A 23,913-nucleotide genomic window follows, 5' to 3' on the forward strand; every position below is an offset into this window, starting at 1 on the left:
TAAAACAAGGGGCGCCTGAGTGCTCAGTCGGTTAAGCGTCTAACCAGCTCAGGGCGTGATCTCACAGTTCGTGTGTTCGAGCTCCGCATGGGGCTCTGTGCTGACAGCTCAGAGCCTGGAGCGTGCTTTGGATTCTGTGTGTGTGTGTGTGTGTGTGTGTCTCTCTCTCTCTCTCTCTCTGCCCCTCCCCCCTTGCACTCTGTCTCTGTCTCTCAAAAATAAATAAACATTTAAAAAACAAAACAAAACATGTTCTAATAGCCCAGCTGATTTGATTAGCAGGCAATCCAGTGGCTCATCAGGTGCCCCTCCCAAACCCAGCCTCCTTTCTCACCTTGGACCTGGCTTCAGGTTCTTTTGCTAATCACCTCCTGCCACTAATATCTCATTAACACATTTCTGGGCTGCTGAGTTTTTCTTTAAATCATACTTCACCACCCACTCCCCACACCCACCACCACAGCCACAGTTCTTTTGCTGAACCCCGTGAACTCCAGCCGAGAACACACAGCAGTACTTAACGGAAATTTTCCTGCATACTGGAACCAAACAAAAGAAATTTTAATGCGAAGAAGACACACTTAAAACTGGATGCCTTGTTTGTGCTGAGAACTCACGGATTATAAAATGCATCATTAATTTAACAACCCATAGGAGGAAAAGAAACACTTCATTAAATATTTACAGAAGTCTTCATATTCCCCCAAAATATCACACGTTTAACCCCACAATCCCATTCTCCTTTCTTCTTTGGTGACAAAATACATCTAAGCCTTCTTCATATTGTGGCTTTAAAGGTTCTTCCACTGTGTGCAGTTATTCAGAGCACCACAAAGAAATGTTGGGATTCGTAACTATGCTTGGGACCCTGACCTTTTCGGATCTTCAGGGTGAGTGAAATAATTCTGAAGTTTACCCAAGAACACTGGGGTTTTGTATGCATTTCCTATTTGATTAAACTTACAGTGGTTTCTATTTTAAAAGCCCGGCGTGGAATCACAAAGGAGCACCAGGCTGCCTTTCCACCCCATGTGTGTTTCGGATTCCTGGGAGCATGAGAGGATCCTAAAACTGCGGCCTTGTTGACAGAACACAAAAATACTTTTCCCTGGAAAGTAAATACAGCTTCAGGTTCAGACAGTATGAATAATTTCTCTAGTCTTGCTCAAGTATTTCTGAAAGAAAAAAAAATAGATCCAAACATGCACTGGTGTCTTATAGTATATGGAGTGCCCTTTCCCCTTATGCACACGTGTGCGTACACATATGTATGCACATGTGCGTATATTCATTAACTTTCACTTTTGTAAAACTGAAAGCAAAACCCAAGGTTGGCAGGCTCACTCCAAAATGAACAGACACGATTTCCCCCATTTTTCTCCCATCCTGATGGCCGGGGTGAGATTTCTAAGAAAGGAATTTCTTTCACAGATGATTAAAAGGTACATTATGTTTCAAAAGGGAGATCTTTTCTTCTCTCTCACATATTAAATGATTTTTCCAAGTAACATAAAAATGCTAGAAAGGAACTCCTGCATTCATTAGCAGCCCAAAGGTAAATCCTTAGCAACAAGCTGGGATCCACTGGGATTGAAATCCTTGCATCACGGAAAGCAATCAGAGCACCAAATGTCAAACCCAGGTGGACTGGAGTGTGGGATATTAAAAATACGTACACCCGGAGAGACTGGATTAGGCTGAGAAAATAATTTCATAATCTAAACTAATTCATTTAGAGTTTAACAGGAATCAAATGAATTGAAAGTGGCTAAAAATATCATTAAATATAGCCACGACCCAGAAATTACCACCACATTCTGTCTCGGTCTCTTTATTTAATAACCTCAGGATCAGAACAAGCTTAGCTGAGCTACCATTCTGCAGATCACACTTCACCCTACGATGTGCATTTATCCATTCTAGCAAGGATAGTTAACAAGCTGGCCTGACCCTCCTGAAGAAGGCAGAATCATGATGGTTATGAGCAAGAGTTTTGGTGTCAGGCAGAAATATGTTTCCCAGAGAATATAAATTGAGTTACCCTCTCTGAGGCTCAGATTCCTCACCTGTAAAATGGAAACAATATCATCTGTCTCTTAGAGTTCTTGTGAAGACTTAAGGAGATATCTTTAAACAGTCAGGCTCAGGGCTCCTAGGTGGCTCAGTCAGTTGAGCGTTCGAGTCTTGCTTTTGGCTCAGGTCATGACCTCTCGGTTTCATGAGTTCGAGCCCCTTGTAGGGCTCTGCGTTGACAGAATGGAGCCTGCTTGGGATTCTCTCTCCCTCTCTGTCTCTCTTCCCCTCCCCCCTTGCATTCTCTCTGTCTCTCTCAAATTAAATAAATAAACTTAAAAACTATTTGAAAACAAAAATTACAAAATGTCAGGCTCAATGGATGGCACACAGGAAGTGGACTCTAAGTCATTATTTATAGTATACCAGGTAAGCTGTGTAGCCCAGAAGACAAAAGCATGGTGAAAAAAAATAATTAAGGTAGGCTAAAAAAAATACAAAACACTGCAGCATTTAATGGCCCTCATCATAGTGACTGGCTCACAGATAAACATGTTAATCCAAACCCCAGACTTCCTGGAGCTCTCAGGAGAGGGTAAGTTTTCTTTGCTGTGGCCACACCGGGAGGACATGAATCTTCATGGGCAAGAGGCCATCCTGCCACCTCATGGGAATGAGGCCAAAACAGAAGAAAGCAGAACTAAGTGGTAAAATAAGAAAAAGAGGAAGATGGCTGCCTGATGACCTCCTCCATCAGCCTCCGGATCCAGCTTCATCACTGGAATTCTTAGCCACCAAAGCCCATAAATTCCCTTATCACTTAATCCAGTCGAAGTTGGATTTCTGTTGCTTGCAACCAAAGATTTCTGGTTGATGCAGCTTGACCTTGGGCGGAAAGGAAAGATGGCTGGGGCTGGAAGCGGGCAGCAGGGGGTGGGGAAACAGTGCTGCACAGCCATTCTTCTCCATTCCTACCAGCCACAAACAGAACCCAATTCCCAGACTTCTTTCTGGTCGCTGAACTCTTGTAGGGATGAGAAGTCTCTAAATTAATATATGGCCTACCTATTACTATTTTACTCTACATATTCTGCCTTAGGACCTTGGAGAACAGGTTCATCTACGATTTCCCTGTGTGATCTAGCACACAGACAGCAGATGGCACATAAGATTTGGGACATAGAAGGTACTTGGATATTCGTTGAGTGAAACAAACACGTTGCCCATCCAACCAGCCTCTACTTCCCTTCTTATGTGAGATGGAAAAGAAACAGAGGAGATACACCCTAGACTGGATAAAATCATTTGAGTTGCCACTGCAGGGAAAGGGCAAAAGGAGGTGATTATACTGTCCCCTCTCCTCTGGGAAACCCACTGTGCTCCTTCCTGGTAGTCTATATTCTACCACTTCTTACTATTTCCCTTTGACGCTCATTATATGAAGACCCACTGCATTTTTCACTTCAGGACTTGGATTAAGATCACTCAGATTCATAAGCATGGAACAATGGAGAGATTAAGGTCAAATCTCTCTCACGTTCTTGGAAGCAGGAGGGAAATGGCAATTACGGTGTTCTCCAAATTTGCTGGAAGTTTGAGGTAGGAGGAAAACTGAGGGAAGTTAGAAGGAGAATGACTCCTTGTCCTATGAACTGGCTTCTTTGTTCTCCTCAGGAAAGGCCACTGACTTTTGAGTGCAAGAAAGCATTCATTATGACCAGCAACCTTTCTACTGCTTGAGGCCTCCCCACTGCCCAGTGCTAGGACCTTCCCCTGAGCCCATGAGAAAAAGCGTCAAGTTTAGGTGACAAATTCAACTTCCCCAGGAATCAATTTCTAATATATTCTATTTGGTTGCCTGACCAAGTCCCAAACTCCCTTTTGCAGAAGGACTTGCACACTCAGAATGACATTTTACATTAGACACTTCCAATCTGTTGATATTTCACTTTAAAGATCATTTTTTCCCCTCTCCTGCTGGCCACAACTTAAGCAAGGAGACATTTTACAAATAACTTCTTTCACTCATCCAAAACAGCAAATCAAAGGCCCAGCATCACGTAGAGCGGAAAAAAAAAAAAAAAAAAAAAAAAAAAAGGCGGGCCCCTGGGTGGCTCCGTCAGTTAGTTAAGCGTCTGATTTTGGCTCAGGTCATGATCTCACCATTTGTGAGTTTGAGCCCCATGATGGGCTCTGTGCTGATAGCTCAGAGTCTGGAACCTGCTTCAGATTCTGTGTCTCCCTCTCTCTCTACCCCTATCCTGCTTGCACTCTCTCTCTTTCAAAAAAAAAAAAGAAAAAAAGAAAGAAAAGAGAAGAAAGAAAGAAAAGAAAAAAAAGAAATACAGAATGAGAATTAGGAGACCTGGGTTCAAAACCAGACTGAGCTAAGTATGCATAGCTTTACTAGGGATGTTTATTTACTAGATGTGTGGTCTTGGACAATTTACCTAATCTCTCTGGCCACAGTGCTTTCCTCATAGATTATTCTGAGGATTGAATGAAATAATATTTGCAAAACATTTAGCATCACACCGGACACTATATGAATGTCCTTAAAAAGAAATGTTTTATGAGCATTTCATTAGTGTATTACTACTTTTATGGTATAACAGCAGTTTCATTTCTGAAGGACACGTTCTCTCAAACAAATGACTGTTCCCGTCATGACTGACTCCCTTGAAGGAGACTGTTTTCCTTTAAGGCAAAGTTTGCAGACCCACGCCTGGCATTCTCTGCCTTGCTCCTGGGCTGGGGATTGCAAATTCCAAGGAGACAGAAAGGGATGGAAGGATATGGAAGGCAGAGAGAGAAGTGGGTTTGACGCGCACAGCTGGTCCAGAAAGGAGCCCTGATTCCCTGACTGTGGTGCGTATCCGATGATGACATGGTGTTTTTTAATAATGGCAACACTGTTCCTGCCCGTGTTGTATCTCTGTAGCGATGAGAGGAGATCAGCACGCACAGAGATAAAGGAACTTGAGGCCAAAGAACGATGAAGAGATCCCCTAACCTCTTGTTAGGGACCTGGCATGATTGTGTCATGATGAGATTGTCCATGTAGAAAATACCAATGGGAGAGTCAAAAAAGGACGAATCAAGGTTTTTTGTAATTATTGTAATATCTAACAGAAGGTGAATATAATTATATTTTTAATAATATGAGTAGTCAGCACTTGTTTAGTTCTTACTATGTGTCAAGGACTGCGTTAAGTACATCGTGTGCATCATTTCATTTAAGCTGTACTATTGCCTGGGGAAGGACATTTTTTTTATCATATTTTACAGATGAGGAAGCTCAGAGATACTAAGTGATTCACCCAGGTGCATGGAAACACTAGCACTGATCTGAATCCACTTCTAAAAAAAAGACTATTGCTAGCCATTACATGGGTGTATCAAGTCCTCTGCTTCTCTTCCTGTGGGTGAAAGAGGAGGCAGAAGGAGCATGTTCGTGGGCAAGGCAGAGTCCTTTCCCTTCTGTTAGACATTTGGTGGTTCAAGTTCAGGCCCTTTCATCCCGGCTATGGCTCCGGGGTTGCCTGTACCCTGGTTGCTGTGGTAATTCAGCCCGATGTCAGTATTTCACATCCGATTTCCATATATGTTCAATTTTCTTGTTAATGAGGTATAATTCACAGAACATAGAATTCTCCCTTTCAAAGCGTGCACTTCAAGGGCACCTGGGTGGCTCAGTTGATTAAGTGTCTGATTCCTGATTTCATTTCAGGTCATGGTCTCGCATTTGTGGGTTCAAGCCCCTCATTGGACGCCGCATTGATTCTGCACGGAGCCTGCTTGGGATTCTGTGTCTCTCCCTCTCTCTGTCTCTCTCCCTCCCTCGCTTGCTGGCTATCTCTCTCTCAAAATAAATAAACATAAACTTAAAAAAAAACAACAAAGTGTACACTTCAGTTGTCTTTGGTATATTCACAAAGTTTTGCAACTATCACCACTAAAATTTCCAACTATCTCTGGAGCTCTTAGTTTAAATGCAGCATTTCTGGGAGAGCTGAGGGAATATATATTACCCTGCCTTTAAAGAGTTTGAAGTCATGTTGAGAATACCTGGTTTATAAACTTGAGGCTTCTCCCTACTTATAACAAAGACAATAACACGGTATGAGAACATGTGTGCATAGGGTAGGTGCTAAGACAGGACAGGAATTCACAGCCAGGGCTACCATTATGAGGTGTTGTCATGGAGGAGGCAGGCCCTGGGCGGACCTTGCAGATGAGGGAAAATTGGAGAGGCGGTATGAGCTGAGAGGGGGTCAGAGGCAAGGACTGTCAGGCTAAATGACCTGAGCGTTAAAGTCTGGCCAAGCATTACTGTTTACCCTACTGAGAGACTGGGTGAGGCTGCAGGAGGAAACAGAAAAGAGATTAGATGAAGCCCAGTGATTTCAGCCAGAGATCGCTGGGTCTATTTGAAGGTAATTTATATAATAATGACCAGCATTTCCTCTCAGAAAGTTGGCGGTGACGCTCATTGGTTGCAGCGGGATGTGTGCTTCACAGAGTGAAGACAGCATTTGGCCCTTGGTTGGAAATTCCTGCTTTAAAAAGCCATTTTGTTCCATTTTGAAATAAAGTGGGAGTGAAAGCCATGCCCCATGATGCTTCGTGGCTAATAAAACTGCAAAGGCATTTCTGCCTGGGCATAAAAGATTATTTTAAGCATCATCTCCCGGGCTCCTCGGTTACTAAGGGAATCCTGTCTCAGCTCAGCCGCGCAAACAGGCGAGTTGCCATGACGACCCTGCTAGGCCTGGCTGGAGTCTAAATACAGGAGAGAGAGGAGCCACAGTCCCTTCCTGACTCCTGAGCAGTCCAGCAGTGCCCTCCCTGCCCCTTGCGGTTTGCGGCTACTCCTCCTGATGGACGCACGTCACTACCCAGTCCTCGCCACTAGGGGGCACAGGCACAGTTGGAAGGGCCCTCAGGGTCACGGGCTCATCCTGTTTGCGGGGTCAGTCTCCCCTTCTGTTCCAGAGAGTGTCGTTGGTGCCAGTGATATTCAAGTCCTCTTTGGCACATCCTTCAGGCCTGGCCTTTGCCTCTCTGAGTAGAGGATATACTAGACGCCTACCCAGAAGCTGTACTAGGAAGCAGAAGAAAATCTGGAATAAAATTTAGTTCCTTTCCTGTAAACCAGCCGGGCATAATCTGGAACTTTTTTACAGGGTCAATCTATCATGGTAAATCTGTCAGCAACTTCTCAATTCCTGCAACTACCTAGGTGCAATTCTTTTTCTTTCACACGGAAATACACGTGGTGTTTGTGCCAGATTATATTTTCTGAAGATGGCTGTAACAATGTTTCCCATCTCACCTGCTCTTCTAACAAGGTGGTTTTGCCATGTTCACACCCAGGGGTGGGTTTATGTTCTTTCCCCCTTGAATCTGGGCCAACTCGTATCTGAAGTGAAGTAATAGCACGTAATTTATGAAGATAAGTCATAAAAGGTGACACAGCTTACATCAAGTTCTCTTGAGATGCTTGTTCTTGGAACGCAGCCACCATGAGGAAGCCCACGCAGTCCCACGGAGAGACCATATATACATGTTCCAGAGAACAGCCTAGCTGAGGTCCTGACTGATGGCAGCATCTAGCACCAGACATGGAACGAATGAGCCTTCAAATTATTTCAGCCCCACAGCTAACATCACCTCCAGTCTTTGAGTCATCCCAGCTGAGCTCCCAGACATCATGAAGCAGAAACAAGCCGTTCTCCCCCTGCTCTTTCTGAATTCCTAACCAACAGAAGCCACACAAATAATAATGTGGTGGTTGTTCTATGCCAAAAAGTTTTAAGTGGTTTCTTACCCAGAATAGCAGCTGGAGCCATGTTCCCTTTCCTTAGAATGTCCTTTCACTACTCTGCCCCTGAGCACTCTTACTCTCCTCTCAAGGAGTAATTTAGATGTTACCTTCTCTATGAGTAACCCGCCTGGACACTTTGAACATACACCTTTACTCTGGCACTTACCGCCTTGACTCTTTACCTCCCCTGTCTTGCCTGCTTTACTGTAAGTTCCTCAAGGACTCAGGGTATTTCATCTTGCATGTTTGAAGCAGAAGCCATAGAGTAGAGCGTCTGGGGATTTTGGAGTCAAACATGCCTACATTTTGAATTCCAGCTGGGCTACTTATTCGCTAATTGGCCAAGTTACTTACTCTCTGAGGAATCTTATATATAATCACCTCTGTAAAATGGTGACCATACCTATCATTGTGAGGAGCAATCCTGATGGTATGTATTCTGAGCCCAGCTCTTGGCATAGAAAATGCTCCATAAAGAGCAAGTATCATCATTATCATCTTATTACCCCCTGCATTTAGTGCAGTGTGATTCAAATTCATTTGATTATTCAACCAGTATTTGCTGAGTACTTACTATGTGCCGAGCACTATGTATTTCATAGTCGATGGTCAATAAATATTTCTGACATACGTATGTACAAAATAACGCAGTTGGCAATGGATACAAACCTTCTTACCAAGAATTATCCTTCTCAGACTCAAAAGCATACTTGAAAATACAACAGTGATTTTTGCCTTTTTGTCACATCTCAAAATGGTCCAAAATCAAGGTCTGTTTATTCCATGAGTTATCAGTATTTAGGACTTTGGGCGTAAAGGTTTATATTAGTTTTCTATTGCTGCCATAACAAATCACCACTTAGTAACTTAGTGGCATAAAATGACACCAATTTATCATCTTACAGTGTTAGAGGTCAGAAGTCCAACACAAGTCGTAGCAAGCTAATCTGAAGATGTCGGCAAGGCTGCATTCTTTTGCGGATGAGAGAACCCACTCTTTGCCTTTTCTGTCTTCTATAGGCCACTCACATGCCTTGACTTGTGGATTCCTTGCTCTATCCTCCAAGCCAGCAGAGGCGGGCTGTATCCTTTCCACCTTGCATCTGTCTTACTTTTTTTTTTCTATTCTTACAGCCAGGAAGATTCCCCAAATTGAGAGACTCCTGTGATTACGTTTAAGGCCCACCCAGATAACCCAGGATCCTTCCTACATCTTGAGACCCTCAACCCTAATCACATCTGCAAAGTCCTTTTTGCCATGTAACAGAACACATTCACAGCTTCCAGGGATTCGGATGTGGATAACTTTGGGAACCATTATTCTCTCTTCTACAAAGAAGTTGACTTAAAAAGCCTGGAAGGAACCTCAGCTGAAAAAACCCTGCTCCTCTGCCATCTCACAGATGGACAAACAGAGAGGTAAAGTGACTTACTCAGTGTCATTTTAGGTTGGATCCCAAGTTCAGAATTCTTTCTACAATGCTGCTACTCGAAGTTGGTCTGCTCACCAGCACCTACATGACCTCACGGGCTTGGTAGAAAGGCAGACTCTCAGGCCCCACCTCAGACCTACAAAATCAGCCTCTGTATTTTATCAAGATCCTCCAGGTAATGTCCAAGTACCTTTAGTTTTGAAAGGCACTGATGCAGGACATCACAGAGCCTCCTGTTTCTTTCCCAGCAAGAAGGTTATACGAGGGATAAGTGAGTGAGCATCTCAAGCTATTGACCTCATTGCTCTCTCTTGAGCCCGACTGATTCTGATCCAGGCTGATCACGTCTCTAAAGATGCAGACTGAACACGACAATCCCGTCTTTGTTTGTCCAGGGCAACCTCTGAAAGCCAAGTTCAGTGTTCCGGTAGCGTGTCATGTGGCTTTTTCTTCTTGGGAGAGAGGCAGTACCACAGAGCAGTTAGGCACTTGGACTCTGGAGTCACCTTGCATGGGCTCAACTCCCGAATCTACCACTTACTTAACAAACTTAAGGTTTCTGACCTTGAATGAGCTGCTTGTTTTCTCTGTGGCTCGATTTCCACATCAGCAAATGAGGATGAAAATAATAGTAGCTACAATGATAAGCGAGGAGCTACTTAACATACGTAAAGCCCTTAGAGCGGTGCCTGCCACTCAGCAAGAGTGACATGTTGGTTGTTTCTCATTCTTCTGGGACCCCTTCCAAGAATGATCAAAAATCCCAAATGAACTCAGCCCCTATGAATTACTCGAGACTCTGTATCTTCTGGGCTCAGAGGGGATACCCTGACCGTGGTTCCAGGTGACAAGAATATTCACTGGTCTAGAGTCACACTCTAGCCATCAGAACTTCACTGGCATCAGAAGAAAGACTGGGGAGAAGGGCCTGCCTTTGGTTTAAAGCATTTGGTCCCCTGGGATGTGATGCCCCATTGGAGATAACTAACACTTCTGTTCAGTCATCAAAGAATTTTAGAGAAATGTAGATGGGCTTAATTAGATTGAGGTTCAGAACCATTCTGAATGCAACATAGGGGGGACAGGACGCTGAGAAACTTTAAACCCACATCACTACATGGCCACACTCTTCCCCTTTCTCCATCTCCTCCTTCTCCTCCTCCCCTACGTTTCCTCCTCCTCCTCCTCCTCCTCCTCCTCCTCCTCCTCCTCTGTCTTCTTCTCTTTTTTTAGGCTTTTCAGTCTGGTCATCTCTTGGACCCCTAAAGTCTGTGAGCTGACTTAAGAATTTATAAATAAAATCATGTTGTCAAAAGCTCTATATTGAAAGTGAAAACTGTGATTTGGTCTTACTGGGGGACACTGAAGCAGAATTCATCATCTTACTGAATGAGCATCTGTGGATTTTGCAGCATGGTCTTTTAAGCCTTCTATGCAGCCAGCAATGGAGTCTCAAAGTTCAAGGTTTCTTAAAGTTCATTTCATCTACTGCCCTGTCCTATACTCAAATCACCTTCATAAGATCTCTATTGATTTTAGAACATGCTAAATTCTCACAACTTTTAGAAAAAAGGGAAGAAAACCACGATTAATTGAATGAAAGTCTAAGCTCACTTCAAAAAGATTTTTAATTTCAAATATAAGGCATGTTATGAACTAAGAGAGAGCATAAATGAATATAAAATGCAAATTAGCCAACAATGAAAAATTAATTATTCTGCAATAATCCAAGCATATAGGACATATCACAAACATTGTAAGAACTAACTGAAGAGCCTAATGGCAGAAACACATAGCAAAGATATTTCCAATAAACTGTTGGTTTGAAACCTACTCCTTCTGTGGTGAATCTCTTTTGTTGGACATGGCTTTAGAAGTTCAGAAGTGAAACTATTCTTAATGTCCTACTCAATAAGGGGAACATTGGTTATATCAGCTTTTTTAATTAGAGGAGTAAGAAGTATAGAACCGTAGTACTAAAAACAGATTGTGGGGGTTTTCTTTGTTCCAACAAGGAACTAAAGTCCCAGACAGGAAAAGTGCTATTAGGGGTAGAGGTGGATCTGAAGGATGACATCAGAAAGGATGGGCATCTTGAGCTCCGTGCCCGAGTGCCGTAAAGGAGTCCTGACTGGTTCCCTCAAGAACTGGACCTGGTCCTTGCCACTTAGGAGCATACTGCCATGGCAAAATCAAATATGATGACACCTCAGGCCGGCTGGCACACAGGAGATGCATGCTATGTACCAGCAGACAAAGCACACTTTGCTAAGTTCTAGTTAAGCAGAGGTGCCTGCTAAGGGTTTCATTGACTCAAGGCCTCTATTATGGACCAGGAGAGAGTTGGCACCAGGGGCAAAGGCTAGGGTGAATAGCCACCTCCTCAATCCTCACGGACCACTGTGTGTGATAGGTTTCTTACCAATTTTCCGCTTTAGCCAGAGAGAGTCTATGCAAGGGAAGTAACATATTGGTCACAGAGAGCCAAGGAAACAAAATTGCTAAGAGCATAAGCCCTGTGCTCACACTGCTGAAATTTAAATCTTGGCTCTAGCTTTTACTGGCTGAGTGACCGTATTTAAGTTATGTAATCTCTCTGTGTTTTTTTTTCCCTTTGACTGTAAAATGGAGATAATTATACTATTATCACACAGGGTTGTTATAAAGATTAAGTGGGAAAATAAACCAAAAGAGTGAAAATGAATTGTTAGTAATCAGACTGCAGTGTTTATAATGGAACGTCAACACAAGGTTTCTAACATATCATACCCAAGGCCACACAACTGCCACGAAATGACTAACAGTTCCTTCTTCTGAATAATTTCTGCCTTCATCCCAACGTCATCCTGAGTCTCACTTCGTTCTTCTTGTCTCCAGAGCAAAATTTTTGAGATGCCCAATGTCCTTGATTCTTTTTTTCTAATTTTTTTAATGTTTATTTATTTCTGAGACAGACAGAGCATGAGTGGGGGAGGGGCAGAGAGAGAGGGAGACACAGAGTCCGAAGCAGGCTCCAGGCTCTGAGCTGTCAGCACAGAGCCCGACGCGGGGCTCAAACTCACAAACTGTGAGATCGTGACCTGAGCTGAAGTCAGTCGCTCAACTGACTGAGCTACCCAGGCACCCACCAATGTCCTTGATTCTCGATAGCATTCCAAAACAAGTCCCAACTTCCCTGATGCCCACTTAAAATCTCCCAGCATAAGTCCAAATCTTATAACAAGCCCTACCCAACTCATTTGTATGGAGACACCCTCTGGTGTATGCTCTCTCTTGCTGTAGCAAGCTAATTAAACTTAACTTTGTATGAGTTCAGGTGTGGCCCTGGTGGTCTTTGAGGGATTTCCACGACACTGAGCACATACTGTATGCACAAGAAATGCTAGCTATTGGCATTGATAGTAAAATCTTTTTTCCTCTGGCTTTTTATATGTAGCATACTTCAAGGCACATTTGTTCAAAGAAGAGCCTTTCTTATGTAACTGAGAAGCCAAAGAGCATGGCTAGAATTAAGAGATGTAATTTTTCCTCTAAGGCCCAAAGTGTTGTTTGAAAGTGTCCAGGGTAACAGCAATAGCAATTGGTGGAAAGGAAGAGCAAGCAAAGCTTTCGAGCCTACTGAATCCCAAGTAGTAACCAGGAATTGACCACTGCCTGGACATTTTAAGCCAGGCTAGCCAGATCACTAATAAAAAGAGCTTTTGAAATTGCTACACTTTTCAAGTTCTGATTCCCAAATTTCTACAAACACCCATTTGGCAAATAAGGAAATGGACTTTTGGAGAAGTAGAATGAGCTCCCAAGGCACACACATTATGATTGGGTTGGGTCTGGAAACCAGGACAAGGGTTTATTTGTACAGAAGGTATGTTGGCTACTTATTGCTGCATCACAAATCACCCTAAAACTTAAAAATAAGAGTTATCATTTATTCCCTTTGACAATTTTCTGGTCAGGAACCTGTGAGTTTCTTGGCTGGGTGGTTCAGGCTCGAGGTCTTTCATCACATGCAGGCATCTGAAGGGTTGCCTGGGACCAGAGGATCCACTTCTAAGAGGCTCACTCCTGGCTGAAAAGTTGGTTCCTCTTCATATAGGCCTTTCTACAAGGCTGTTTGAGTGTCTGCAGGACATGACCACTGGCTTTCTCCACAGGGAGCAATCGGAGACAACGCAGAAGTAGCAATACTCTGTATAATCCAGCCCTGGAAGTCACACATGATCACCTTGGCCATATTCTGTTGTGAACACATGCCAGCCCTGTTTCAGTGCCAGCTCTGTCCATCTGCCAGATGTACTATTTTGGACCGGCACCAAAATTCTGAGTCTCTGTTGCCTCATTTAGAATATAAAAATAACAATTTCCTTTTGGAGTTGTTTTGAACGTAAACCAGTGTAACAGTATCAAGGGCTGTTTAGTACAATGCGCTGCCCAGCAGTGAGCATTATTTAGAAGTGACCTGGCCTCCTTAAGGAACCTGTCCCTGGTTCGCTTCATTCTGGCAAAGTTTAAATTCCGAACATTTCCCTATTTCCCTCCTCCCGCCCCCCGCTTTTTTTTTTTTTTTTTTTTTTTTCAACCCCTGGAGAGACAAATCAGTTAGTCCCCGCCATCCCTACCCTAACTGGGATCCAAAGTAGGACTATCCGCAGGCGGAACTCTAGTTCCGGGGGTTGACCTCGGTGCCCGGAGCGCATTAGGAAACGGACCGGAAGTGGCTCCAGCGGCTCCTTTCCGACTTGGGAGGGCAGCGGTACAAAGTCAGCGGGAGGATCCCGGAGGGCTCCGGTGGATTCGAGGCTGCAGCGTGGGGACGTCTTGAAAGCAGAGCGGCGGGGCGACAGGAAGAGCAGCGGGCCGAGCCCTCCCCGGCTACTCCATGCCTGGTTGGAGGCTGCTGGCTCAGGCCGGCGCCCGGGTGCTGGGCTGCGGCGCGAGCGGCCTGGGTGCTGCCCGGGGCTCGGGAAACAGGTGGGTGTTCGAGACTGGGTGTGGAGGTGTGGTCCCTGCGAAACACTGCGACCCGGAGCAGTGCCATGGCCCAGTGCGGAGGGGTCTGCCCTGGGTGGAGGAGAAAGGGGCTGTCTCCAGACAGCAGGCACACAGGAGTTAGGAGCGGTACTCCAAGGAAGCGCCGTTTAAAGGACTGAAGGGGTGGTTTTTTGTTTTTAATGTTTATGAGCCAGCGACTGGCAGAGAGCATTACCAACAGCAGTTATATTATCTACCAGTTAGTGGGCGTTTTCTCTGTACTGAATGCTTTGTTGAGTATGTTAGGCGTCTTAGTTCTCGTAGCCTTATGAGATAGAACTGCTGTCGTTATTCCTTCTACAGATACTATCATTATTCCGTAGTCATGATTACGTTTTGCAGATAAAACGGCAGCCTGGGGAAGTAAGATCAGTCAGCTAATTAGTGCAAAATTTGTAGTCAGGATGCACCTGACTACAAAAGGGGCATAGACGACAGAAAGCTTTACTCCTTTTCTGACCCTCTCTGCAAGAATTACACACCTCCTTCCCAACTTTCATCCCCTGAAGTCTTCCTTGGTATGTTCAAGTGGTCAGAGACCATGTCTTTTATGTATCTTCTGAGCTTTGGCAATGTCATTGCAGGGAAGAGGTGAGCTTATCAGAGAAAGGTCAGCATCCCACATTCTGCCACCTCCACTGGATGTAGACTATTAAGGGACATATACAAATTGGTCAGTGGCTTCTCCTTTGTAGGACAGCTCTGTTAGAAATTGGTTTATCCCAGAAGAGAAGATGAAGACCTTTTACCGTAGGGTAATCATTGACAGTAAATATGTGAATCCCGGGGCGCCTGGGTGGCTTGGTCGGTTAAGCGTCCGACTTCGGCTCAGGTCATGATCTCACGGTCCGTGAGTTGGAGCCCCGCGTCTGTGATGACAGCTCAGAGCCTGGAGCCTGTTTCAGATTCTGTGTCTCCCTCTCTCTCTGCCCCTCCCCTGTTCACGTTCTGTCTCTCTCTGTCTCAAAAATAAATAAACGTTAAAAAAAAATGTGTGAATCCCATTTTTGTCATAAGAAATGTGAGGGGAAAAAAAAAAACTTGCACAAATTCCAGACCCTTCCCTAAGGGCCAGACTACACTTTCCAACGCATGTGACCTCCCTTCCCCATGTTAAATGGGGGAACCTTTTATATTGTGGTTTGTTTTCCAATTTTTGTTTTTACAGAGCAGACATCTGGCTTTTGGTTAGAAGTCTCCATGGCAGGAGTGGTACTTGGTGGGATGAGCATCTTTCTGAAGAAAATGTCTCATTTGTTAAGCAGTTGGTCTCTGAGGAAAATAAAGCCCAATTAGCAAGTAAACTGTGTCCTTTAAAAGATGAACCATGGCCTCTACATCCTTGGGAGCCAGGTAGTTATTTTATATTTGAGAAGTTCTCATTCCCTAATGTGACTGGCATACTCAAAATCATAGTGACTGCTGCGAAATGATAAATTTCTTGAATTTATTTTTCATGTCTCAAGTGTGTCTGTTTCAATGTAGTTAGGTTTGCAAGTTTATTTCTAGAATGCTGGTCTACTATGAGTGAATGTCTGATGGTAATCAAGATTTCCTCAAGAAGCTATTTTGCAGGTGAAAGGAAAATCATTCTGCGTATGTCTTCTTGTTTCCTTCAGATAAAAAAATAAAATTAAGTCAGGGAAGGAAAGCTGGAGGAGTGTAATTTAAACTGCAGTGTGTCACAGTGATGTTTTCAGTTGGGGTTCTAGCACTCCAGGTTTGCAAAGCATAACTCCAGAATCAGCAACTTGTAGCTCGCAGAGTATTAAACCCATGTGTAGCCAGACCAAGAAGAATAAGGCCTGTCTTGTTGAGAGTGTGGTCTCTGGTTGGGGTTTATTGTGTCAGTTGAATTGTATAGTGATCAGAAGTTCTTAGTGGAGTAACTTTCCGAACTTATGCAAAAAATCTAAGGGGCATGGTGGAGGCTGACATATTTTAGCAACGTGACCTCTTGTGTCATCCCTGTAACCCCACCTAAGTTCTTAGAATTTGAGTGGTAGATGTTTCCCAATTAATGAGGTTAGATATAAATTGATACTAGGAAAGCAAAGTGTAATGATAGATTTATGCCCTCTCTTAATAGCATTATTTTTAAAGCAGAATATTATCAATTTACCTATTTTCTTCATTTTGTATAGTTCTCGTATATTTGTTCATTATACAGAGATTTATTAAGGACCAATATCTTACCCAGCCATGGTTGAAGTCTCTTACATCTCTAAGGAGCAGTTGTATTTTACTCTATGAATATATTAACATGTGTCTTAGCTGCCTATTGCTCATATTGAAACCACAGTGTAGGAAATACTGTTGTATCATGTTGATGAGTGTTGAAAAAGTTTGTAATAACACTGATTTGTGTTTAATTACCAGGTTCCTCTAGAGTAGGCCTTATTGCCCTAAAGCTGGGTATGATGCCTTTATGGACCAAAGATGGTCAAAAACATGTGGTCACATTACTTCAGGTAAGACAGAAACAGAAGATGTAACAGATCTGTACATGTACCAAGATCTATTTGTGCAAATCTGAACGGGCAGTATTTGTATCCTAAAATACATAAGTGTATGGTGAAGAATGGGCTAATGTCAAGCATAAATACTATTAAAGAACTTTACTTCTGATTATTTCAGTAAATGTTTCACTTTTGCCTGAGTGGTGGTCTTCATGATACTGGCTTTGGATTTAACTAGGGCAATGAAGAAAAAACCGTGTAACCTAGCTTCTCACAGAAGTACCAGTTTAATTCATAATCGGAAAAAATCTGTCCCAACTTATTTTCATTCTTTCCTCTCAAAATTAACATTTTGGTCTTGTATATATACAATGGAATATTACTTGGTGATCAAAATGAATGAAATCTTGCAATTTGTAACTGTGGATGGAACTAGAGGATTATGTTAAGTGAAATAAGTCAGTCAGAGAAGATAAATATATGATTTCACTCGTGGAATTTAAGAAAACAAGTTAATTTAGGGGAAGGGAAGGAAAAATAAGATGAAAAGAGAGATGGAGGCAAATCATAAGAAACTTGATTTTTTTTTATTCTTTTATTTTTTTATTTTTTTAAATGCACATCCAAATTAGTTAGCATATAGTGCAACGATGATTTCAGGAGTAGATTCCTTAGTGCCCCTTACCCATTTAGCCCATCCCCCCGCCCACAATCCCTCCCCTAACCCTCAGTTTGTTCTCCATATTTAAGAGTCTTCTCTGTTTTGTCCTCCTTCCTGTTTTTATATTATTTTTGTATCCCTTACCTTACATTCATCTGTTTTGTCTCTTAAACTCTTCACGAGTGAAGTCATATGATCTTTGTCTTTCTCTAATTTCACTTAGCATAATACCCTCCAGTTCCATCCACGTAGTTGCAAATGGCAAGATTTCACTCTTTTTGATTGCCGAGTAATCCTCCATTGTATACATATACTACATCTTCTTTATCCATTTATTCATCGATGGACATTTGGGCTCTTTCCATACTTTGGCTATTGTTGATTGTGCTGCTATAAATATGGGGGTGCATGTGTCGCTTCAAAACAGCACACCTGTATCCCGTGGATAAATGCCTAGTAGTGCAATTGCTGGGCCGTAGGGTAGTTCTATTTTTAGTTTTTTGAGGAACCTCCATACTGTTTGCCAGAGTGGCTGCACCAGCTTGCATTCCCACCAACAGTGCAAAAGAGATCCTCTTTCTCTGCATCCTTGCCAATATCTGTTGTTGTCTGGGTTGTTAATGTTAGCCATTCTGACAGGTGTAAGGTGGTATCTCGTTGTTTTGATTTGTATTTCCCTGATGATGAGTGATGTGGAACATTTTCTCATGTGCCAGTTGGCCATCTGTATGTCTTCTGTGGAGAAGTGTCTATTTATGTCTTTTGCCCATTTCTTCACTGGATTCTTTGTTTTTTGGGTGTTGAGTTTGATATGTTCGTTATAGATTTTGGATACTAACCCTTTATCTGATATGTCATTTGCAAATATTTTCTCCCATTCCATCGGTTGCCTTTTAGTTTTGCTGATTGTTTCCTTCACTGTGCAGAAGATTTTTATTTTGATAAGCTCCCAGTAGTTCATTTTTGCTTTTGTTTCCCTTGCCTCCGGAGACGTGTTGAGTAAGAAGTTGCTGCAGCCAAGATCAAAAAGGTTTTTGCCTGCTTTCTCCTCGAGAATTGTGATGGCTTCCTGTCTTACATTTAGGTCTTTCATCCATTTTGAGTTTATTTTTGTGTATGGTGTAAGAAAGTGGTCCAGGTTCGTTTTTCTGCATGTCGCTGTCCAGTTTTCCCAGCACCATTTGCTGACGTGACTGTCTTTATTCCACTGGATATTCTTTCCTGCTTTGTCAAAGATTAGTTGCTCATACATTTGGGGGTCCATTTCTGGATCTCTGTTCTGTTCATCTGAGTGTCTTTTTTTGTGCCAGTACCATACTGTCTGGATGATTACAGCTTTGTAATGCATCTTGAGGTCTGGGATTGTGATGCCTCCCACTTTGGTTTTCTTTTTCAGGATTGCTTTGGCTTTTCAGGGTCTTTTCTGGTTCCATACAAATTTTAGGATTGTTTGTTCTATCTCTGTGAAGAATGCTGGTGTAATTTTGATAGGGATGGCATTAAATTTGTAGATTGCTTTGGATAGTATCAACATTTTAACAATGTTTGTTCTTCCAATCCATGAGCATGTAATATTTCTTTCATTTTTTTTGTGTCTTCTTCATTTCTTTCATAAGCTTTCTACAGTTTTCAGTGTATGGATTTTTTACCTCTTTGGTTCGATTTATTCATAGGTATTTTATGGCTTTTAGTGCAACTGTAAATGGGATCGATTCCTTGATTTCTCTGTCTGTTGCTTCATTGGTGGTGTATAGGAATGCAACCGATTTCTCTGCGTTGATTTTATATCCTGCAACTTTGCTGAATTCATGAATCAGTTCTAGCAGTTTTTTGGTGGAATCTTTTGGGTTGTCCATATAGACTGTCATGTCATCTGCAAAGAGTGAAAGTTTGACCTCCTCCTGGCAGATTTGGAATGCCTTTTATTTCTTTGTGTTGTCTGATTGCAGAGGCTAAGACTACCAATACTATGTTGAATAACAGTGGTGAGAGTGGACATCCCTGTCTTGTTCCTGACCTTGGGGGGATAGCTTTCAGTTTCTCCCCATTGAGGATGATGTTAGCATTGGGTGATTCATATATGGCTTTTATGATCTTGAGGTATGCTCTTCTATCCCTGCTTTCTTGAGGGTTTTTATCAAGCAAGGATGCTGTATTTCGTCAAATGCTTTCTCTGCATCTATTGAGAGGATCCTGTGGTTCTTGTCCTTTCTTTTATTGATGTGATGAATCACGTTAATTGTTTTGCGGATATTGAACCAGCCCTGCATCCCAGGTATAAATCCCACTTGGTCGTGGTGAATAATTTTTGTAATGTATTGTTGGATCTGGATGACTAATATCTTGTTGAGGATTTTTGCATCCATGTTCATCAGGGAGATTGGTCTATAGTTCTCCTTTTCAGTGGGGTCTCTGGTTTTGGAATCAAGGTAATGCTGGCATCACAGAAAGAGTTTCATAGAAAGGAGTTTACCTTCCATTTCTATTTTTTGGAACAGCTTCAAGAGAATAGATGTTAACTCTTCCTTAAATGTTTGGTAGAATTCCCCTGGAAAGCCATCTGGCCCTGGACTCTTGTTTTTTGGCAGATTTTTGATTACTAATTCGCTTTCCTTACTGGTTATGGGTCTGTTCAAATTTTCTATTTCTTCCTGTTGCAGTTTTGGTACTGTATATGTTTCTAGGAATTTGTCCATTTCTTCCAGATTGCCCTTTTTATCGGCATATAATTGTTCATAATATTCTCTTATTATTGTTCTTATCTCTGCTGTGTTGGTTGTGATCGTTCCTCTTTCATTCTTGATTTTATTTATTTGGGTCCTTTGCTTTTTCTTCATGATCAAACTGGCTAGTAGTTTATCAATTTTGTTAATTCTTTCAAAGCACCAGCTTCTTGTTTCATTGATCTGTTCTACTGTTTTTTTTGGCTTCGACAGCATTAATTTCTGCTCTAATCTTTATTATTTCCTGCCTTCTGCTGGTTTTGGGTTTTATTTGCTATTCTGTTTCCAGCTCCTTAAGGCATAAAGTTAGGTTGTGTATATGAGATCTTTCTTCCTTCTTTAGGAAGGCCTGGATTGCTATATACTTTCCTCTTATGACTGCCTTTGCTGAGTCCCAGAGGTTTTGGGTTGTGGTGTTACCATTTTCATTGACTCCCATATACTTTTTGAATTCCTCTTTAACTTCTTGGTTAGCTCATTCATTCTTTAGTAGGATATTCTTCAGTCTCCAAGTATTTGTTACCTTTCCAAATTTGTTCTTGTGGTTGATTTTGAGTTTCATAGTGTTGTGGTCTGAAAATATGCACGGTATGATCTCAACCTCTTTGTACTTACTTAGGACTGATTTGTGTCCCAGTGTATGGTCTTTTCTGGAGAATGTTCCATGTGCACTGGAGAAGAATGTATATCCTGCTGCTTTAAGATGAAATGTTCTGAATAGATCCGTTAAGTCCATCTGGTCCAGTGTGTCATTCCAAGCCATTGTTTCCTTGTGGATTTTTTGATTAGATGATCTGTCCGTTGCTGTGAGTGGGGTGTTGAAGTCTCCTACTATTATGGTATTACTATCAATGAGCTTCTTTATGTTTGTGATTAATTGATTTATATATGTGGGTGCTTGCACATTTGGCGCCTAAATGTTTACAATTGTTAGGTCTTCTTGGTGGATAGATCCCTTGATTATGATATAATGCCCTTCTTCATCTCCTGATACAGACTTTATTTTAAAGTCTAGATTGTCTGATATAAGTATGGCTACTCCAGCTTTCTTTTGTTGACCATTAGCATGATAGATGGTTCTCCATCCCCTTATTTTCAATCTGAAGGTGTCTTTATGTCTGAAGTGGGTCTCTTGTAAGCAGCATCTAGATGGGTCTTGTTTTCTTATCCATTCTTTTACTCTATGTCCTTTGATTGGAGCATTGAGTCCATTGACATTTAGAGTGAGTACTGAAAGAAATTTATTGCTGTAATGATGCTTGTAGAGTTGGAGTTTCTGGTGGTGTTCTCTGGTCCTTTCTAATCTTTGTTGCATAAATTTTTTTTTTCATCTTTTCTCCCCTCAGAGAGTCCCCCTTAAAATTTCTTGCAGGGCTGGTTTAGTGGTCACAAACTCCTTTAATTTTTGTTTGTCTGGGAAACTTTTAATTTCTCATTCAGTTTTGAATGACAGCCTTGCTGGATAAAGAATTCTTGGCTGCATATTTTTCTGATTCAGCACACTGAATATATCCCGCCACTCCCTTCTGGCCTGCCAAGCTTCTGTGGACAGGTCTGCTGCAAACCTGATCTGTCTTGCCTTGTAGGTTAGCGACTTTCTTTCCCTTGCTGCTTTCACGATTCTCTCCTTGTCCGAGTATTTTGTGAATTTGACTATGATATACCTTGTTGATAGTCAGTTTTTGCTGAATCTAATGGGGGTCCTTTGTGCGTCCTGGATTTTGATGTCAATGTCTTTCCCCAGGTTAGGAAAGTTTTCCGTTATGATTTGCTCACATAACCCTTCTACCCCTATTTCTCTGTCTTTTCTCTTCTGGGACCCCTATGATTCTGATGTTCCTTTTTAATGAGTCACTGATTTCTCTAATTCTTAAATCGTGCTCTTTTGCCTTAATCTCCCTCTTTTTTTTCTGCTTCATTATTCTCTATAAGTTTGTCCTCTGTATCGCTGATTCTCTGTTCTGCCTCTTCCATCCTTCCTGCCGCTGCATCCATCCGTGATTGCAGTTCAGTTACATTTTTTATTTCATTCTGACTATTTTTTACTTCTTTTATCTCTGCAGAAAGAGATTCTAATCTGTCTTCTACTCCAGCTGGTATTCTTATTATCGTGATTCTAAATTCTAGTTCAGACATCTTGCTTATATCTGTGTTGGTTAAATCCCTCTCTGTCGTTTCTTCGTACTCTTTCTTTTGGGGTGAATTCCTTCATGTTGTCATTTTGAAAGGAGAAAAGGAATTAATGAGATAGAAAAATTAAAATTATAAAAATGTTAAAATTAAAATATTAAAATTAAAAAATAAACACACACACACAAAATCTCATAAATGATGCTAGATTCTGGGTGTGTTTTGGTCTGGGTGTTGATAGTGGTGTGACATAGGAAAAAGCGAGGGGGGAGGAAATCATTTGAGAATTTGAAAAAATGAATACACTGATGTAGACTAAAATGAGATAATGGGAGTAAAATAGAATTTGAAAAAATTTACACGAATGTAAAGAATATAGTAGGAAGAAAATTAAAAATATTTCTAATAAAAATTAAAAATGAATTTTTTTCTCTTTCTATATTCAAGAGAAAGAAAAAAAAGGAAATCTTTTGTGAATACAATGTGGTAGACTAAAATAAAATGATGGAAGTAAAACAGAATATGAAAAATTTACCTAAAAGTAAAAACTATAGTAAGAAAAAATTAAAAATGTTTTTAATAGAAATTGAAAGTAAAAATGAAGTTTTTCACTGTCTGCATTCAAGAAAAAGAAATGAAAAAAGAAAACACGGAAATTGTTTGAAAATTTGAAAAGCTGAATACACTGAAGTAGACTAAAATAGAATGATGGAAGTAAGGTAGAATTTGAGAAATATTACACAAAAGTAAAGAATATAGTAAAAAAATTAAAGGAAAATATTTTTAATAAAAATTGAAAATAAAAATGAATTTTTTGTCTTTCTGCTGAATTCTGTGGTTCAGGTTGTACAGATTGTTGTGTTAATCCTCCAGTCAGTTTTCTAGGTGTGTAGGATGGTTTAGTGTTGGTCAGGCTGTATTTCATGGACGTGAGGCTCACAAAGAACTTCGATGCTGTTCTGCCATCTTGCCTTCTCTCCATAAGAGACTTTTAAATACAGATAACAAACTGAGAGCTGTTGGAGAGATGTTGGGTTGGGGGATAGGCCAAATGGGTGATGGGCATTAAGGAAGGCATTTGTTGGGATGTGCAATGGGTGTTATATGTAAGTGATGAATCACTAAATTTGACTCCTGAAATCATTGCACTATGTGTTAACTAACTTGAATTTAAATACAAATTTTTTTAAAAGTTTGATCTCTTCGCTAACTTAGAATGTAACGCTCTTGTCTAGGGAAGCATTTTGTTCTCTGAGATGATACAAACTCTAATTGTTAAAAATGTGGGTGCTGGGACCAGAATACTTGACTTCACATCTTGATTCTTCCACTGCTTAGCTGTGTTCCTTGGAGCACTGTGCCTCCTCTGTAAAAGAATTGTATTTGGTAAAGGAAATAACTATTACCTACCTCAGAAGGTTTTTGTGAGAGTTGCACAAGGTATAAATGTCAAGCATTTAAAATAGTGTTAAATGTCCAATTTATATTGGCCACTGTTGTCTTTACAATTATTATTAGAGAAAGATCACTGATGGAGTTAGGAGACCATCATTCCCCAAATTGGGTTGGACATCTGAGTTCATCTTTGGGGCCTAATCCTAGACAGGTGATTGGACAGATGGTGGTGATTAAAATG

The 23,913-nt window shown here is 41.5% G+C and overlaps 1 protein-coding gene across 2 annotated transcripts in view; it reads left to right on the plus strand.

Annotated features, from left to right (window-relative positions):
• Positions 1 to 13,992: 13,992 nt before the first annotated feature.
• The window catches only part of MRPL3 (mitochondrial ribosomal protein L3), a 51,213-nt gene continuing 41,292 nt past the window's right edge, over positions 13,993 to 23,913 (plus strand). Inside the window, exons 1-3 of one of the 2 annotated variants that reach the window (XM_027061848.2) lie at positions 13,993 to 14,244; positions 15,473 to 15,657; positions 16,684 to 16,775. In XM_027061848.2, coding sequence (XP_026917649.1) covers positions 14,153 to 14,244; positions 15,473 to 15,657; positions 16,684 to 16,775 — 369 coding nt within the window. In that variant the 5' untranslated portion in view covers positions 13,993 to 14,152. The remainder of the gene's footprint in view (positions 14,245 to 15,472; positions 15,658 to 16,683; positions 16,776 to 23,913) is intronic. The other variant, XM_015068453.3, reaches the window with a different exon arrangement.

Source organism: Acinonyx jubatus, chromosome C2 (assembly GCF_027475565.1).
Source record: "Acinonyx jubatus isolate Ajub_Pintada_27869175 chromosome C2, VMU_Ajub_asm_v1.0, whole genome shotgun sequence".
Lineage (NCBI taxonomy): Eukaryota > Metazoa > Chordata > Mammalia > Carnivora > Felidae > Acinonyx > Acinonyx jubatus.